The sequence below is a fragment of the Girardinichthys multiradiatus genome, chromosome 6 (assembly GCF_021462225.1).
Source record: "Girardinichthys multiradiatus isolate DD_20200921_A chromosome 6, DD_fGirMul_XY1, whole genome shotgun sequence".
In the NCBI taxonomy this organism is placed as follows: Eukaryota; Metazoa; Chordata; class Actinopteri; order Cyprinodontiformes; family Goodeidae; genus Girardinichthys; species Girardinichthys multiradiatus.
Window position 1 is genome coordinate 43,714,882 of NC_061799.1, and position 21,055 is coordinate 43,735,936.

The 21,055-nt window shown below is 37.5% G+C and overlaps 1 protein-coding gene across 2 annotated transcripts in view; it reads left to right on the forward strand.

Moving 5' to 3' along the window:
• Positions 1-21,055, forward strand: part of adcy8 (adenylate cyclase 8 (brain)) — a 138,700-nt gene that overhangs the window by 102,456 nt on the left and 15,189 nt on the right. For both annotated transcript variants that reach the window (XM_047369014.1, XM_047369015.1), the window contains 4 exons: positions 2,362-2,563; positions 5,826-5,915; positions 8,424-8,596; positions 10,363-10,441. In XM_047369014.1, coding sequence (XP_047224970.1) covers positions 2,362-2,563; positions 5,826-5,915; positions 8,424-8,596; positions 10,363-10,441 — 544 coding nt within the window. The remainder of the gene's footprint in view (positions 1-2,361; positions 2,564-5,825; positions 5,916-8,423; positions 8,597-10,362; positions 10,442-21,055) is intronic.

A 21,055-nucleotide genomic window follows, 5' to 3' on the forward strand; every position in this document is an offset into this window, starting at 1 on the left:
AATAGTAATATTATTTATGCTTAATCTAATTTCTTGATAAAAACCTTTTGCACGAGTAATGGTCAGAGTGTGTTATTTACACATTTATTGCATCAATGCCTGTGATGACTGTATGTAGACATCTGACTGGAACTAGAAATGATGAAATTGTGTTTCACAAAACCACTTTCAAGCTTCTACCAAGCTTAAGTAAGTGTCTTCAGGCATGACCTCCTAGTTCTTAGTTTCTTATACAATCTTGTTTTAAATCTGTAATGAGGCACAATAAGCAGTTGTTAAAGGGCTGAAATTCAGATAAAAGGCTTTGGCTGTTAATGGACACATTTTAACAAGCAGACTGCAGCCTTTGTATAAGAAGATGTTAAAGAGGCACTGTTTGACTTGATTTGCATGTTTGATTTAAATAACTAGTACATAAAAGGGTTTATTTTGGCCCAAGAGTAGGGGTGGGAAAATTTGCATTGTTTGCAGTTGTTTTAAATCATTTTTATTAGGTTAAAAAATGGTAATTCAAACAGATGATGTCTGCATACCCCAAAAACTGCTGTTGAATGCAATTACAGCAATAAGATCTATCACCAAGACGGAGAAATATCGTGACAAGATTTTTGGTCCATATTGACCATTCTCAGTAACTTCTGGTTAAAAACTCCAGTTGGACTGCTAAGCCTGCTACTGTTTCAGTCAAACAGTGATCTGGATGCAGAGCCGTTAGAAAGGCATCAATGATCAGGTTTCCAAACTGTGGTAAGCAGAGAGGAACAACAATTATGCATGTAAAGTGGGATATCACAGATGAGTCACTGTCAGCTCCTGGAGTACATGTGTGACAAATCACAAGGCATGAGTGCTTCTGTTATGCTGTTCAAAGCACTTTTAGTCATGATTGGAGTCTTTTGTCCCCTGAGATGAAATTTTATCTCCAAATCCAGAGAAAAGTAATCACTCAGATCGTGCAATAGAACCTTTCCTCCTTAATGAGATAATTTCATCATTGCCTGAGAAGTCCCTGAAAGGTTTGAGGATGAGTAAGAGTGACTGTTATCTGAACAAGACAATATATTTGCTTTGAAAGCGTGTTTCATGATTTATGGTGAATAACGAAAACAGAAGAACTGAAAAATCAGTGCACAGACCATTTTTTGAACATCTCTCCTGAAGTCAGTTGTTGTTATGAAGCTATGAACCTATTATAGTGGTTGAATACTGTCATATACAGACCCATTCAATAAATTAGAACATGTTCATGTTACAGTAACTAAGTTCACTAAATGAAACACATTATATCCAGTAATTACACATAGACTGATGTTTTCAAGCCTTTGAGTCAAAATCCTGCTTCAAGACCCAGTGATGACCCATTTTTATTTCCATCAGATTTGTTAAACGTCCTGATATTTCAAAGAGTTTATGCTGCCATATTCCCTGTATGTTTTACAACCAACTCATCTGGAGTGTTTGCTGCAGAAAGGCTCAATCTTAGTGCCATCTGACCAAGGCTCACAATGTGACTTAGTAGAGTTTATTAAACTCCACATGTTTATGTTTGTGATGGTAGGGCATGCCTGCCACTTCTGGTGGCTTTACCTCCTCTTACCATCTTCTTTATTGTATGTGATTATTTTGGGTCTAGATTGTCACAGTTCCAGGTATTTTAAATGATTGAGCAGCTTGTGTCCTGTGTCCATTTTATGACTCATGAAGATCTTTACACATCTGCCTTAGTTGAACAAGATTTGGTCATGTCATCTGTGTTCCCTGGGATAACAGGATTCCATGAACTGTCAATTAAAAGATGTTAGGCGATCTAATCAACTTAAAAAATAAAATATAAATCTCCAAACATTTCTGCTACATTTATTTTACACGTACTGTTGTATCTTTAAATTAACGTGACGACAGATAATGTTTTTTCCTATTCTGGGTAAATGTTCTTAAATTAACAGTAGGTTTCTTCAAATAGGTTTTCAGGCTGCGATTTTGCAGGTGCAATAAAGCTGAATTCGGTTTGAGGCTTTTTACACACCATTACCAGGGGGAGCAGGTAACTGTGAATGATGCCGCGGCTCATTTAACAGCTCTAGAGACATCAGCTCTGATCACGCAGGAAATTATTTGACAATGATTGTTGCTGTTTTTCTAAGATGTTGGAAAGTATTTCCCCAGTTTTAACTCATCCTCAGAGGGATTTTCATGTTTTCATGATTGTGAAGAAGGTAAAACCAAATCATTTTCTACCTCAATTCTTATTAAAAAAGGTAAAAAGTATTCATGGTTTCATCCAAGAGGTTAAAGTGTCATAACCTGTTTAAGAGAATCTGGAGGCCTGTTTTAACTGCGTCTGTTATTTTGTTCACGCAGAATGGTGACAATGGTGATCCAGTTTTCGATCCTCATCGTCCTCCACTCCTGCCTGGTTCTAGTTACGACGGCGGAGGACTACAAGTGTCTGCCTCTGGTCCTGAGAAAAGCTTGCTGCTGGATTAATGAGACATATGCAGCGCGAAACGTCATCATATTCATCTCAATCCTTATTAACTTCCTCGCAGCAATGATCAATATTGTAAGTACAATTCAAGGGAGACAAATTGTTGAAGAAAAAGGGGAATGTTTATTTGTTCTGGCAGAGTCTAGCTTTGAGATTTTCCACCACTTAATCCAGAAGGAAGGTAGTTGAACCAATTCCATCTAATATTAGAAGTTGTATGAAGAACTGTCTCAGCCAAACGTTCCCAGGGTCTTTGGTCATGGCGGTGTACTTTGAATCCAAATAGAATGCATATAGACACAATTCTAATGATGGAAATATGTTCTGTTGGTTTTTACTAGTAACTCATGATTTCACTGCCGTCATGAAATGTTCGTCTATAACAGGGATGTCCAACTCCAGTCTCTAAGCGCCAGTGTCCTGCAGGTTTTAGATGTGTCCTTGTTCCAACACTGATTTCAACAACTAAATTACCTCCTCAACATGTCTTCAAGTTCTCCAGAGGACACATAATGAACCAATTATTTGATTCAGATGTGTTGACCCAGGGTGAAATCTAATACATGTAGGACACCGGCCCCTGACTTTGGACACCACTGCTCTATAAGGCATAGATTTCGTCACTAAGGGTCTCTGGGGTCTTCTGCAGTAAGGTGCATGCAGTTTGCAACATTTTGATTCATAGACTACTATATTAAGGTACAGCTTATGATAAAGCTCTCATTTAAAAGATGGTTTATACCGTTTTAACCCCTATTCTTAATAGAAATATCAATCCTAGATATGCATACTTGACAGATGGTGTAGTTGTGGTGAGCAGGGTGCAGTTATAGGTGCAGAGGGTGTTGGATATATACAACCCTGTGGAGTGCCAGTGCTGAGGGCTGAAGATGTATGTTGACCCAGTTTGACCCTCTGGCTGAGACTTGACAGGAAGCTGTGCATCCGCATGCAGGTGGAGAGAGGTGTGATGTGATATGGGCCCTGATCAGATGTTCAAAGCATTTCATGACCACTGGTGTCAGTGCAAAGCACCTGTCCTGGCATACCGTTGGGTCCAGCTGCTTTCCTCAGCTTGACAGCCAGCAGCGAGCGCCTCACCTCATGCTGCTCGACAGAGAGGGTGAAGCTACTGTAGGATGTAGTGCAGCTACGTGTTGAGGCACCACCTCAAAGCAGGTGAAAAAGAGGTTCAGCTCCTCTGCCGGAGAAGTGTCACCTTCAGCAGCAGTGAAGTTGATTTTCCAGTTGGTAAGCTGCTGGATCCCCTGCCACTCCTGCCTGCTGTCGTTGCTGTCCCGGTGGTCTTTGATCCTCTTCCTATATTGAAACAAAACTATTATTTTTTTTAAATGATTTTAAGCTTTGTTTTGGTGTTTTAATTAAAAAAAATATTTATTATAAACCCATACACATTAAGCCAAAACTGGTTGGGGTTAATTGGCATTTTACGAATTACATTTTCAAACAGTAGCTACGTTTACATGGACATAAGTAATCGGAATAAACGGCCGATCGGACTAAAAATGTGTCATGTAAACATGTCAGTATTCTGATCCGATTCGGCAGGATTCAAATGAAGTTGTAATCCGACTGAGAGGGGTGGTTTATGCCGATTGACAATCAGCAAGCAAGTAAATGCTTGACAGGATCAAGTTATTCTGAATGAGGCAAACTGACCTGAGTGCGCATGTGCGCCCCGCATCGACATGACGTATTTCCGCTTTGAGTTGTTAGTCGCTCTGGCTAGATGTTAATTCAATTCAATTCAGTTTTATTTATATAGCGCCAATTCACAACATGTTGTCTTAAGACACTTCACAAAAGTCAGGTTCATACATTCCAATTAATTGTAACCATTGAACAGTTCAGTCAGATTCAGTTATTTATTCAAATTGGATAAAAAGTTTTTCTATCTAAGGAAACCCAGCAGATTGCATCCAGTCAGTGACTTGCAGCATTCACTCCTCCTGGATGAGCATGTAGAGACAGTGGACAGTCACTGGTGTTGACTTTGCAGCAATCCCTCATACTGAGCATGCATGTAGCGACAGTGGAGAGGAAAAACTCCCTTTTAACAGGAAGAAACCTCCAGCAGAACCAGAACCAGGCTCAGTGTGAGCGGCCATCTGCCACGACCCACTGGAGGTTTGAGAGAACAGAGCAGAGACACAAAGAGAACAAAGAAGCACTGATCCAGGAGTACTTTCTATGGGAAGGAAAAGTAAATGTTAATGGATGTAGATCCTTTAGTCGTTTCATCTAGAAAGAAAGAACAGATAAACTCTGAGCCAGTTTTCAAGGTTAGAGTCTGAAAGAGAGCACATAGAGTTTGTTACAGTAGAAGCTCAGTCAGTAGCTATGTCTAGGAGAGAGAAAGGGTTAAACACTAAAAGACAGGGCCATGTGGATCATTGGTAGAAGGTGAGCATTAAGTTAAGTAAGGTGCATGCATTAACAGAATATGCCAATCGGCAAGTTTAGATGACACATTTTTAGTCCGATCGGCCATTTTATTCTGATTACTTATGTCCATATAAACGGTACAATCCTATTATTTTTTGTTTTTGGATAAAAATAAATTTAATCCAATTGTGAAGTTTTGTGCATGTAAACTTAACTAAGAAATAGTTTAGGACAGAAACTGTTTATAAATGATGCTCACAGCAGTCACAAAAAAGACGTTAAATAAATAAATAATTTTTGCACATCGTGCAAACAACAAATTAGACAACCCATTCAAGCCAGTTCAGACAGTCAACTCTGGCAGTGGTGCTGCTTTTGATGTTTCTTAGCATACCCTAATAATCTGGAAGGTCTCTTTAAGCTGCAAGACTTCTAGCAGCAGTCTGCATATCCCCCCATTCACATATACATTTATATAAGCATGACTCACACTGGGAATCAATAACAACAGCATGACTCACTTCAGTTAATCATTGTGAGAAAAGATAAATAGACACCGGATTTAAGCAGATCCAGAAATCTCAGCTATGCACATTTATGCGCTTTATTATAAGGGTCTATAAAGACATACTGTATAACTTCCTTAAATTTCTGGCCAGAAATCCAAACAGCTTTAGTTTTATTAGAAAATGTCAAAACCATCAATCTATCTCTACCTTATGGACCGCAGTGTGAAACTCCTTGGTGCAGCTGGTCCAAAAATATAATTCATGCAAGTACATATTTACTTTACAATTTACAAAATCTATTTTTATTGACTAAGAGTTTTGATGAACATTTTTGAATAAAAAGGATTTTGCATATTTTACATTGAACTTGAATCAATCTAATATTATACATTCAAATAATCCACTCTGTTGGTTTCTCGCAGCTATGGTGTGACTTCGATAAGCCCAGCACCTTCAGGAACCAGACGTACAACGAGTCGGCCTCCATCCCAGACATCTGCTTCTACCCAGAGGTACCAACTAAACGAGGTGTCAAAATTCTGCAGTCAGGTCCATCTGTTGTGCTTTTTCACTTCGACGACAGTGGAAATATGATGAATTAAACATCAGTGACAGCTGCTTGCATCCCAAAGGGAGGTCTCGCCTCGGACACCAGCGACTGATGGAGCCGTCAGAACATCACGTGGAAAATATCCATTATGTTATTTTGCTCACAACATGAAATTGATTGATGGAGCCAATAAGCGAGTTGCATTTTTATAGCTCCAAGCTTAGGCTGAGTCATGCTTTGTTGTATATATACATCATAACCGCATTTCCTCCTGAGGGTCTGCAAATAAGACCTGTTTTTTTAGATATACACAGGAGGTTATTTTTAGCTGCACCAGAATAAGAAAATATTTGAAATAGGATTCAATATTTTTTATAAGGAGGTATAGCAGAAACTTCCCAAATAAAGGCCAGTCTAGTACTTTTGGCTTATTACTGCTCAGAATATGGTGGTGTCTTTTGTGTCCGGGGGAGCTGGAGATTTGATCAGGAGCTCATAAAGTTATTTTAGTTTGTGCCCAGAGTTCATATAATAACAGAAGGCTTATGATCCAAACTGGGAAACTTAGTTTATATGTGCAACGATTAAGACTTTCCTGAGTTGCATTTTAGGTGTGTGAATCTAAAGGAACATACTTGAGATTTAAAAATCTGCAAAGGTTTGTATCTGCATAACTATGAAATAGTAAATGTTTAGTTAGTAATAACTAAAACTTGAACAGTTATATCCCAGTTTAAAATTCAAGATTTAGTAATACAAGAGCAGCTAACGCTTTTTTCTTTTATTTTGTAGCCTGGGATGTTTTGACTCCTTGTGGCTGTTCATGGTATGGCAGTCACTGGCTCACAGTTTTCGGCTTCCCTTTTTAAGGACTTTTAAGGACTTGTTCGTTGCATGAGAACCTAAAACCCAGTTAACCATTACCTAATGATTACATTCTTATTAAACAGTTACTGGCCAGTTAATGGTGAGGAAATGAGGACATGAATAAGTCATTCATCAACCATATTCTGATAAATTATTACTGTAAATATTCTGATCTGGTCTCCAGGTCATCATCATGGAAGGTCATTAAGAGGGTTTTTGAAAGTGCTTGTAAATCAAACATTAATTTTTTACAGGGAACCTAACTTTTAGATTTTTGAAACATGATGGCCCATTCCTAAATAATGACCCATTAAGTCCTCATTAGGTCCTCAAGAAGGATATGAGATAAGCTGTTTGTTGTTGGGAAATAATAAGTTTGCAATTTATTCTTTATTAATTCCTGAATTCATGATTATCTATTACCTTCTGATTAATTTATCATTAGCTGTGAAAACGTTTACACAGGGATTATTACCAATGAGTGTTAGGTAAGAGTCTCTTAAGAATCAGTTGGTAATAACTTAACTATCTATTAACTAACCGATAACTACACAGAAAATAATAACTAGTTGTTTAAGAGTTTGGATAAGAGGTTAAGGATGAGGTAATGTTAGACCGAAATCAGTTCCTCATTATTTGTTCTAGAGATATTTAACAAGTCAATCTTTACCATTAACAACTGATTAAGCTGTTAATTATCAGGGTAAATAGTTAATAATTGGGTAACGAATAATATTTCTTCATTTCAAAAATAACTAACCAATAATTAATCTTCAGTTTTTACTAAACATTTCTGATTGCCTAATGTTTAAAGTTTTAAAGGTATTGTGAGACTTGGTCCATCTACTATACACAGTATATGTTTGATGTGTGTTTAGCTATGATTTAAACTACAAAATGAATACATTTAAATAAAATTCAAATATTCTGCCTTTTTTAATGTTTTTTATCCAGAGAATTGCAGCAAATCGCGAGGTGTCACTAATTTTCTCAAGTTTAAAAGTTTTTGACCAATTCCTGTTTAGTTTGCGATTCTACGATCACCAGAACTTTATCAACGTCCATCACTAAAGTGTTATTTACCTAATTTATCAACTAATAATTAATATTTCTTGTCATACAGTATTCTACTCTGTATCGTATCTTAATAACAGAAACAAAAACATTTTAATTATCACAGGTAATAATCGGGCCCATATTTGTTTTGTTGTCACACTATTATTAACTAGTAGTTAATCAGTAATTAAAAATAGGGTATTAACTGTTTAGTTAATTTGGAGAATTCAGTTACTGGCTAGTAAGGCTCAGGCTCTATTTGATATGTAACTAAATGTTAATCAATCATTAGTTAATGTCAGTTAGCATTTAATGCTGTGTTTCATATTTAATTAACTATGAGGTAACCATTAAATGATAATCAGCAATTGATTTAACTTAATCAGTGACTAATCATGAATCAACAATTTTTTTTATACATTTTTTAAGTGACAGAGCAGGTTATTTCACCTTTAGTTAAAGGTTTTACCTAAAATGTGACAATATCTTCTGCACACTGTGAGATATTTACTGTGAAAATCTGACCTTATGTTTCTGTCTTTCTCAGTATTTTGTATTCACAGGGGTGCTGGCGATGGTCACTTGCGCGGTGTTCCTGCGGCTGAACTCTGTGCTGAAACTAGCTGTGCTGTTGGTGATGATCGCCATCTACTCCCTGCTGACTGAAGCTTTCTACACCTCGCTGTTTGTTCGTTACGACACCGTGCACCACAACACGGAGTGAGTGCTCTCCAGAGTCGGGTCCCACATGGAACGATGTTCCGAGATCCATTCCAACTTGAGCCGAATTTTACTGGATTTTATTCCATAAGATTCGCTGCTTTTTATGTCAGTGCAGCAAAACAGGACATCTCACTTGAGTTTGTTTCCATGAACTTTACAACCATCTAAAAGATCCACAGTCACACATCTACCAGTTCAAAATATATATATATATAAAAGGATTTCCAAGCTGATGCTTACTATTAGGGTGTTGACACGAGTTATTGTTTATTAAAAAAACAAAACAACACATTTATTTATTACTAACTTATGTTACTTTTAAAAGACGATTATAAGCCATCAAATAGTTGTTGTTTACAGCAGAAGTAATGAATGATTCTAGTCTTACATGCATTCATTTTCAATAAACTTGAATATGTTCTGATGATGCTCGTTTCTCAGATTAAACGCACCTTTTAAAAATAAGATCCTTTAAGCAGATATCAAACATACTTCTCATCAAGCCCACAAGCAGAAAACTCATCATGATTCAAATGAAATCAGTCTATGTGGAATTAATCTATATAATGTGTTTCACTTAGTGAATTCAATTACTGTAATAAATATTTTTTTCAATAATATTTCAATAATAATGCACCCACAGGCACAGAGATGTCTGGGATTTGACCAGGATCTTCATAGTGTCAAGTAGCAATCCTAAGCATTACAACAGTGTTTAAAACCATAACGGTACTTGTAAATCTGCACATAGACAGCCAAGAGATTTAGAAAAGCACAACATCTCAAACTTTCAGTTTCTGGAATAAGATTATTCCCACTATATATCCACTATAAAGGAGGAAAACCTCTCCAGGCAGCACCAATGGAAGCCTGGAGATGGGTTCTGCCAGCACTGTTTTCATGTGTGAAACAAAAAGCAGAAAGAAAACAGGATGACTCACGGCTACTCATTAGTTATTAATTCATTGAAATGATTCCTTTTCTTTTTATCTCGTTTACTCCCAGGACCAGAGAAACACTCCTGCTCTCCATTAATAATGGTTGTATTTTGTCGTTATCGACCAATGTGATTCAAATCGCAGGCCATTTGGTGGTCTGCCAATTTGTGTTGCAGTTCAAGCGTGACATTAAGTACAGCATTAAACCTTCACGGTTACCTTGATTGACTCAATGATGCAGAAAAACTCCAAAGGTTCTGTAGCAGCAAAATCTTAGTTCTGTTTTTAGCCTCTCAATCGGTATAAAAAGTACTTCAAACGATTTATTACTGTCACAAAAATCATCCTCTGCACTGAAAACAAATCATGTGCAGTTGTGTTATGCGGGTTTGGGTCTTAAGTCTGGAAAATGCCTGGAGCAGCATCTCTACATCTCTCTGAGCTGATAATCCTCAGTGAGCCCTTGAACAGCATCTCAGTGTCTGTGATGAAAAAAAAAAACATGGTAGCATGAAGTTTTTTCAGAAGATTACAAGTCCTCTCTTATGAGTATTATTTTAACGTCATTTAAGTAAGTAGGTTCTTTACCAAAGTTTTTATCTGGAAGACTTTAAACTTTGTAATCTTATAGATTAAGTGATTTAACAATTTACATTTTTATTTCCCTGTCAAAAAACAGGGACATAGAAACAAAACGTGATATATGAAGGAAACATCCCTGTTTGTCTTTTATTTCCATCTAATCTTTTCTGCATCAGTGTAATAGAAGACAAAATAAGAAAAGAAAACCTTTAAGCGGCTTCCTTTCTCTTCTCATTCCAACAGAAACTTCTTGGGAACCAAAGAGACATCTCTGCTCCTGATGGCCATGTTTCTCCTCGCCGTGTTTTACCATGGTCAACAGGTAAGACCAAGCATGCTTCATGAAGTTGGTTAAATATAAGCATTGATTGCGATAGAGATTGTTTACATAGATGCATATGCTTGTATGACTCTTTCAGCACTGTTTTGCTTTAGTTAAAGATCTTTTGTTTTATAGAAGGTCGTTATTATACCACCTTCACACTAGATGAACACTCTGCTACAGCGAAATAAATGAGCCACAACTCAATGGTCCTTGCAGGGTCTGGGTGATGTCTTCTGGGGCATATTAGGGGAGCATAGCAGGCTCTTCATTACACATGATATAATGAATAGGGGCTTTTTGAACATGCACAAAACGTATTATCATTATAGCTGCATATCAATGATGCAGGGCTTGCATGCACAATCCACTGTAGCCTCATGTCTCAGCTACATGATACCCATGGTACCAAGTGCACGGCTAGACAGAGAAAGGGTGGACAGAGAAACATCTGTTGGGTGAATACTGACAGCGCAGCAACATGACTGCCTTTACATTTAGGCCCCAGGGACATTTCTCCAGATGTTTTTTCTGTCTGAGGGATTCCACTCAAAAATGCTGTAATATCTGTGCTGTCCCAGAAAGTAGCGATAACGTCAGTATTAATATGGCTAAAGTCTTGCTGGGCTAAAAATTCTCTTAAAACTATTTTAAATCCTGATTTCTTTGGCACATTGTCTTTTCTCTGCCCAGCCATTAATTTCTGCTGCTCTCATTTGAAGTTTGTTTAGAAACAGAAAGAGGAAAAAGCGAAACAGATTGCAACCCTGTGCTGGTGGTTTTTGTCACAGAAAGCCAAAGACATGCATGTTAGGCAGGCATATTGGTCTCTCTAAATTACTCTTAGCTATGAATAAAAACATTCCTGTGTAAAAAAATGATGACGACTCCTGAGGAGATGATTAAATTCAGCAGTTGATTAAGGCTGCCTAATTGTGTTTTTATATCGGAAACCTAACAGTCTCAATAATAAAATGTCTAACTGTTCCTCTCAGTCTCTATGTACAGTTAATCAGTGGGTTATTTTATTGCAAGGTTTATAGAAACTAATATGAAAATGTTTACTGTGACACTAAAATAAAATAAGCAATCATATTTGAACAGACAAATGCATCCGACACTGGAGCACTTTTATTGCTTTTAAGTTTCACCATCTGCCCTGACCTTGATGGAAGTGCAACACACTAAGAGGGGGAATATGTTTATGGTTCTGAAAACAAGTTCTGTAGAATAAAGGTTTGTTGTAGCTTTGGTTAAATGGTCACATTGTATCATCCAATGCCAGTTTTTAAGTGTGGAGCAAAGTAAAATAAAAATCTTACTGTGAGTAAACTTTAAAGCAGTTAAAGTGGGAAGCTTAATTCCCTCAGCATGATGCCTAAAGAAGTGATTACACATAGTAAGTAATGGTTTAATTAAGCTGTGGATGGTAAATGAATTCATATGTCTTTGTGAACTTGACTCATGAATCGATCCGGTTTCATCCGTTTCACATGGTTCTCTGCAATCTGCTGCTTAATGACTGACGTGTTTTTCTTTTTTTGTAGCGCTGACCATAAACAGCATTAAATTTGCTACCCTACACAACAATTTCATTTTGAAATTCAACTCCCTGTTTCTTGACGAAATTAAAGTCAGTCAATTTATTTTCCTTGCAAACATCTCCTGCTGTGCTGCACGTAATTGGAAAGAAAAAAGCTTAATCATGGCACAATTAGTAGATTTACTAGACCATTAAATTAAAAAGCATAAAGTAATCTAACATACTTTTTTAACAATTAAAAGTTTTAACATTATATCAGTAATGATTTGTTCCTCAGTCCTCTTTGTGTTCCCTGGAGGAGATGGATGAGTCATAACAGAAAGAAGTTCAAATTTATGCCTCAATCAGCACAAATGTCAAATTTGAAGTGCGCTCTACGCTGTTACAGGTGTATTTTATTTAATAAGAAAGTAATTGCACATTACATTTTTGTAGTAATTCAGTTCAGAAAGTGAAACTCATATATTGAAAAATCCATTACATGTTCATTTTGATGATTATGGCTTACGGCTAAAAAAAACTAACTTTAGTTTTTAGAAAATATAATATTCTAATTATAATATCACATAAGATCAGTAAAAAAGGATTTCTGAAACACAAATGTCGGCCTTGTAGAAATGTATTCCCATGTTCCCCGCCGGTTTTACGCTCAATACGTGTTGGGGGCTTGTTTTGTTTGATTTACTGTATGAATGTGGCGTGGCATAAAGACAATCAATAGCTGCTTTCAGCTCGTCTGGTGTCTCTCATCTTCCTCTTGACAGTACCCCATAGATTCTCAGTCTGCAGGGTTTAGGTCAGGCCACTTTGCAGGCCTGTCAAGCACATGAAACCAATACATTCATTTACCAAAAGCAGCAGAAAGGGGTTTTAAGGCTCTCATCTTTTCCAAAATCATAGCTTCAATTACAAAACGTCCTAAGATTTCCAACTCTTCCATGTAGCCAGAGCTACCTTCTAAATGCAGCCCTCATTTCCCAGGAATGCTTACACTTCACACAGGAACGTGTTCCTAATGGAGAACGCTGGAGACGGTGGAGCTTTTATTGACATTCGTGTCTCTGCATCTCAGAGACAGTTAAAGCCATCGGACCTCACTATGTTTAGATTTCATTTCCTCATGCCTCGTTGTCCTCGGTTATGGGGATTGCCTGTGTAGGTTAATCCGACGAGAAGTTTACACATAATGCAAACAGCCCCATAGCATGATGCTACCACAACCATGCTTGACAGTCGGTAAAATCATGTTAGGTTTGTTACCCTTCCAAAAACCATTTCTTGCCATCTTGGTGGCCATCTTTCATGAAACAGTTTTTCCAGGAGTTATTTGGCTTGTTCGTGTTGGCAGCTTTTCAGTCAAGCTTAAAGGTACCAGTCAGAACAGGGTCTGCTTTCTTGATCGGCAACTTCTCGGTCCATCAGTTCCCATGACAGGTTTAGGCCTTACTAGTTCCTGGATTGTTGCTGAACTTCCTAACCAATAAAATGACAAAAACTTGGACACAGTTGGTTGTTCCGACAGGACCATGATCCCAAACTCATGTCAGCTTCTAGAGCAACCTTCCTTTTATCTATTCAAACATGTGCACTAAACTCTTATTTTGTTTTTTATGGCTGTTGTTTGTTCTGTACTCATGTCGCCCCCAAAAGAGAAACATTCAATCTAAACATTAGAGGTCAATATTACTGTGACATGATTGATAAACTTCACTATCCAGTGAAGAGTCCTGAAGTTCCTGACTCCTGTATCATGAGCAGCCTCTCTCAAAGTCTGGACTCCAGTCTGGATCTGGACCAAACTGCAAGAAAATCTGGACCCTGGCCAAAATCCATAAATTGAGGGCTTAATTTGACAAATGAACTAATCATAGGATTTGTTCATTTGTGTTTGATTTATCACATCTCAAGTGTCCTATGAGTTTATCCTGACACCAACATTCACAGTGAATGAGCAGCAGAGCAGAGCAACTGTTATTCCTCAGCTATCTCTCAGCCTGTCTGGTTAGTGAGCCTCTCAGCCGAAGCTCAGTTCTCCCTCAGACCGACTGCTGTTTGTTAAAGGCCTGACTAAAGCATAACAATATTCACTGTTTCAGACCTTCAACCCTATCCTGAAATCAGATTTGGAGAAAACCCTGATCTTGCGATAGCAGAGCACAGTGTTTCTTTATGTGAAGGTAATTTATTAATCTTTGAAAATGATCACACATTGATTAATTTCAGAGGGAAGGGTTTGGATATCGATTGGCACGCCTGACTTTCAGTGGTTCAGTGCCACAAAGCAGATGTGTTGGATCAGTTGGATGTACACCTGTGTTCAACACAATTTATAAAGCATGTTTTTTTTGCTGTTTATAAATAAATAAAATATATTTCTGAGCTAACAGAAAAATGACACGGATTTACCACTTCATTTGTTATTTCAGGGTGTTTTTGCTTAAATGGGACAGAATGAAGATGATTTATTTTCACATTACATAGATCACAAACAACCCTGTTTTTTTTATAGATCGGACGCACTACGAGCCATTTTCTTTCAGATGGAGTCAGGGTCCGCAGCCTGAAGGAAACTGTTGTCACCCTGCTGCTTTCATGCTCTCTCTATGGCAACCTTTGATCATGTAGTTCAGCAGCTCAGCGTCAGTTTGACATGGTGGCGACGGAGTTCAAGGTCTTTTGTAGCCTCATGAAGGTAGAGAGCAGGCGTTTTTGAAGTCATCCAGTGGCATACAATATCGATTTTTTCTGGGTCAATTCAATCACTTGTTTGGCAAGCTAGAGACAATGACAGCTCACAGCACGAGCCCTTTGACACTCAGCTCTGAAAAGGTGTTGCATCAGGCAGAGCATTACACTGCATATAAAAGAGACGGTTCGCTCTTAGGAGGAACATTCAGTTCATAGAATTGGACCCGGCCTTTTGGGTTCTAATAGTTTAATGATTGATGTAGAATGTTCAGGATCGGTACAAATAGATTTCTGGTGACAACTTTGTTGCACCTTGTCTTGCTTTTCCAACAGCTTGAACCATCTGAGGCTTGGAAGAACAATATTGTTGAACCACATAGAGCAGGTTACAGAACAGCTCTGCAGGATGGAGCCTTGAAAAGAACCAATTTTTCAGGGTTCACAATATCCACTTGGATTAATATCTGGACTGTTTGATGGCCGTATCATTGGGTTGATCCACATTTATTGAACAAAGGTGTCAATGTTCTTTGCTTGATGTAAAGTTGCATCATTATCCTGTAAAACAGGCGTACCCAACTCCCCATGACATCATCATCTCCTTGTTCAATGAAGATTCATCACTGATATTGTCTAATCATCAACAGTCCATGGCTGCTTCTGTTAAGCCTAAACCTTGTTCTGTTTTATTATTGATGTGTTTAGGATGGCTTTTCTAGACCTAACTCCAATTTTCTTAAGGTAACTTGACTTTGCTACACACAGACTGACTGCTGTTCTGCCGGTTTATCTTTCATTTCCATTTATTGATGTCTTCCTTTTTCTACCCTGATGGTTCCATCTTAGAACCTACTTGCTCCAAGTTTTACTTTTGACTGGGACTAACAAACTTCTTTGGCCACTTTTTAAGTAGATGAACCTTTTTGAAGGAGTTTCTGAATCTTTTTTTATTAGCAGAGCTGTTTTTCGGGCCATTTTACTGACAATCATCCAGCAGTAAGTTTTACTGTTGAAAACACAATTATATTTTAGTTAAGAAGACAATTACTAAATACTAAACATGCTGCCAAAATAAACACTGCTACCAGAATAAGCATCATTCTAACTCTGCAATTAGAGCAATGCCTTTTAATCTGTTGTTGCTGAAAATTTGCTGTACTGTTGTTGAATTTAAAAAAGATGCATAAGGAAACAAACTTTTTATCGCCTCTTTAAATATGCCTTTTCAATGGACACTTGAGTGATTTCTTTTTGTTTGTGAGGTGAACAGGAGTGAATTAAATCCTTTACCTCCACCACCACCTGTCACGTCTGATCCCTGGAAAACGTGAGACTTGCTTCTAATAACTTGAGGACCATGCATTTTCTGCACTGTATGCAGTCTCTAGCATACAGTTTTTTAGCTTTCGTCCGATATAAAACAATTTACTGCCTATTTATGGGGATAATGTCTGGCATCAGATGTTGCAACAAGCAAAAAAATGTCGTTTTACCCTAGAACATCTAACCCTGGTGTAAGGGTGGCTGTGTAGTGCATGTAGTGGGTTAGTAATGGATTTGAGTCTAACATATTTGAGCTGGAAGGCCCAGAAAATAGTAGATTTGGTTGTGTTGAGTAAAAATGGGGTTTGCAAAGGTCATTCTTAAGAAGTAATTTTGCAATGCATCTTGGATTTCCAAGCATCTTGAAGACTGACACCATTTAACTCCAGACTAAGCAATTGTTCAATGACAGCTACCATTAAGTGGCACTTTTATAAATTCATTATAAAATGTATTATCTTGTGGTGTCTAAAGTGTTTTTGCATGGCTGCCCATTGCTAAATGGTATTTATGTGTCCTTATTTTGTCCAACAAATAAACTGAGCTAAGAAGTCAGAAATGCAGTAATGAAGCAGTTAGGCAAATGGTGAACATCAGTGGGAAGCTGAAATTTCTTTCTGGAACACAGCAGATGGTTGTGACCAGATGGGAATGGGTTTTTCTGACATCATCTTTGACAGGAATTTATTTAGACTTGTTTATTTGTAACTTTAATATATCAGTATCTACATTTTTGATACAGAAAATAACAGCAGAAAAGCCTAATTCTGTCTTCTCTGAATAAAGCCATTTCTGGAGAAGGTTATCCCTTCCCAATTTCTGGCATCCCCAGTGTGAACGTGTGCAAAAGATTTAGGCCTAGGGAATGCGATGGCCATGGAAAAAGATATGAATGCAGAGGAAAGTTGATGGAAGCAGGATTTCTTCCAGGTGCTTCATAGCTTTGTCTTTGGTTCTGCCACAACTATGGGTGTCTTGATACTAAAATTTCAAACTTCACACAAATGCTTAGAATTAGACTTGATGGTTTTCTTTACCACGGTAATATTTTTTGACACACAGGGTTCCTTCTCATGAAGTGCATTAAATATTATCAGCTACAGTTTTATAGTATTTTATTTCCTTATTAAGAGCAAAACCAATGAGCAGAAGCCAATTAAGCTCCCATTTCGGTCAAGGTCAAATGTATTGATGTAGCATATTTAAAACAACATACATTGACTAAAACAAATACTTTACATAAAACAATAAAATATCATGATGTCCATAAACCACTAAAACACAACATGGTATAAAATGCAATCCTCTAAAAATGGTTTCAACCAAATGCCAAAGAAAATAAATGAGTTCTTAAAAGTGATTTAAAAGTGTGTACTGGTTGAACTCTGGGGAGGTAACTTATTCCATAAAACTGGAGCTACCACAGAAAAAGCTTAAACACTGTTTTTAACAACAGCACTGGTTTATCGGTTTTAAAAGACTTGTCCAAAAACACACCCAAGATTTCCACATTTTAAAACAACCAGTACATTTTCTAAAAGGGGGTCTGTGCCAAACCAGATTACCTCTGTTCTACTTTCATTTACCTCATCGAGGATTGAATATGTTTTAGACGGTCCAGCAATGTTTTTATTGTTGATGGGAAAATAAATATGGATTTTATCAGCAAAACAATGAAATTAAATATTATGTTTCCTAAAAAGGGATCCCAATGGCAGCATTTAAATGGAGAATAGCACAGGGCCCAGTATAGAACCTGGTAGTACTCCACAAGTGAGGGATGCTGGTGAGGAAAAATTACTGTCTCATTCAGAAAAAAACATGTAATTTATAAGCGTATAACAAAACTATAGCCAAGATAACACTGAGAAAAAGTGTTCATAACCTTTATGGGTTATGCAGTTTGATGAATACAAAATAATTTTTTCCACTGATGGACAAAAAAAAAAGATTATTATCTTCTATAATATATATGTCAAACAGCGTAAACAAGGAACTAGTCAATGTGAATATATTCAGCAGCAGCTCCATTCACTTTGTTTTTTAATAGTCATTTTGCATCATATTTTCTTTGCTATGGAGTCTGAGTAATTTCTGCTCGTATTGTCAGGTTAAGTTTGGGTCCGCTGTTGATTAACATTAATTTGTTCCGTTATTAGCCACATTAGCTGCTAATTCCACTAAAACCAAGCAGAGGAGTAATGGAGGTGATTGAGCCGATCATTTCTTTGCTTCACTATCTAGTTGCAGATGGTCTGCAATATGGTCCTGATCAAAATCTCAAGACTGCATTCAGATGTCCTTTTAAAACCTTAGAGAAATCATTTATTTACAAGGTAAAATATTTATTCTGATATAATGGTAACAACAGATTTCCTTTTATTTGTAACAACTTTATTTAGATTTACATTTTGGATGTTTTTAGATTTATGAAACTGAATCATTGTTGGACAGGAGGTGGCTCAGGAGGTCAATACCGACATAATTAAAATAACAAACAGGAAGTATCTTAATGAAGGTGAGGACAAACTTAAAACTTTTAAAACCAAAACAGACATCTTTAAATATCTCATAACTCACATGTTTGCATTAAGCAGTTTTGCTTAATCTCCAGATTCCTAAGCCATTAAACACTAATAACCAGGGGTGGAGAATCCAGGTCCAGAAAGTAAAAAGCCTGCCTAGTTTTCCTTCATCCTGTTCACTTAACCAGGTGATTAGTCCCTGTCTATGTTGTGGAGATAGAAATTTAAATGGTTAGGACTAATCTCTGTACAGGCTTTTTACTTTCTGGACCTGGATTCTCCACCCCTGCTAACAACCATCACTGAACCGAGGAAGTGGCCTCAGATTTCATCTTTCTAACACCTACTCTGCAGCCCTGACTCGTCTCCCCAGGCAGTTTTTCAGCTTTTCACTCCTGGGAACATATGGCCACAACAAATCACATGGCAACAGCAACCCAAACACTGAGCTGGATAGAGGGAACGGCCAGTGACTCACATTTCCTAATTGCCCCATTAGTGACCTTGATGCGGCAATTAGGTTAGTGTGATTGTTCAGACTACAATTTATAAGCCTGGTACTTCCAACCATGATTGGGATGGAAGACACCTTTTGGATGAGAGGCAAAACCTCTTCAAGAAACAAGTTCAGTGTAAGAACTTATGAATGTCATGTTCTGGATGACTGGGAATCTGGACCAGCATACTCTGTGGAGAACACAATATGTTGTTGTTCAATAGGTTTAAAACAGTATTTCTCTGCAAAGCTCATGTTAACTATTGATCGAGTAAAGCTCTGTTTTCCATTGACACTAATGTATTTGCTCACCTTCAAACTGGTTTAATGTTAATTGGAAAGAAACAGAAAACTAGGCTAAAGTTTCTGTTCCCACTCTTCTGATTAGGTGACTAACTGATACCGCGATTAATCAGAAAGCTCCCAAAGAGTAGTAGAAATCCCCACACGCTGATTGTACTGGCCTAGAAATAATTGATTAACTTCACTGATGACATTTTTCATCCCTCCCTTCTGCAGCCACTCACCATGGGCTCACTTGGTTGGCTCTAATTTATTCATAACATTTTGTATTAATTGTTTATTTAAAAAAGCTAATTGAGTTCCCTTTAAAAACACTTTAGCTTCACAGCAGATTGTTTGAATAGTCTTGTACTGCAAAGGTGATTAAATGTTTGAAATCGGTCAACTGTTGCAGTAAATTCAGCCATCTCATTTAAATAAGAGTTTGCCCTGAACTTTAGTTAGATTTAAGCAGGTATTTCTTTAAAAGTCATCTGTTGAAGCTTTAGGAGTAGAATCCATAAGCTCTGAGGACAGTTGGTAGCACTGTTGCCTTGCAGCAAGAAGGTCCTGGGTTCAATTCCTGGCCGGGGGTCTTTCTGCATGGAGTTTGCATGTTCTCCCCGTGCATGCGTGGGTTCTCACCGGGTACTCTGGCTTCCTCCCACAGTCCAAAGACATGCCTGCTAGGCATTAATCGGTCACTCTAAAATTGCCCTTAGGTGTGTGAATGATTGTGTGCGTGGTTGTTTGTGTGTTGCCCTGCGATGGACTGGCGATCTGTCCAGGGTGTACCCTGCCTCTCGCCCATAGACTGCTGGAGATAGGCACCAGCTCCCCCGCGACCCACTATGGAATAAGCAGTAGAAAATGACTGACTAATAATAACGTCTAGTGGCTGAGTTATGTAAAATGTCTGGGGACTGAAAAGAAGAAAGCACATTGTAATACCGACGTTAGGTTTGCATGATGATTTTTTTGTATTAATTATAAGTTTTTGACACTGATTTGCAGAAAACAGTTAGTAGATGTGTTTGAAATTCTGCTCATCATAGAGGCATTTATATTGTTTCAGTCATATAAAAATTACCCCAGATGTCATTTGTTTTGCCAAAATAACCTATTTATATTAATGTCTGCTTGACTGCATAATTAATAGATACAGTGACTTGTAAAAGTATTCATACCCCTTGAACCTTTCCACATATTGTCTAATTGCAACCACAATCACATAAAATGTCAATAAAATATTTTCATGTTTGTGGTTGTAATGTAACAATATGTGGAAAAGTTCTAGGGATGGGAATACTTTTACACGCCAGTGTACACTGTGGTTGTTACTTTAAAAACATACTGATAAATTTAATTATGTAATCTCAAGATGCAACAAAAAAGCAAGACAAAATAATCTGTGACCATTTTTCCAACTGCTAGGAAGGTTTTTAAACTAGGATTCATTTTTTTTCTCTGGGTTACATTCAGATTATTCCTACCCAGATATTTTTTTTTTATAAGAAGCTGCTTTTTAGCTGATGGATTACCAGATGACAAGCTGTGGTCCATCACTGTGTTGGTTATAAACTAATGCAGCCTCAGACAGTGTGACCAGGTTGCCCTGAACAGACACTAGGGCCGGGTTTGACTGGGGTCTGAGTGCCGATAAGAACTTCCAACTTGATATTCTGGCTTTTGAAACAGATTGTCAATAATTACTTTGTTTTTCAGCTTTTTGCAGAGAACTCAGTGTTCTCCTACTT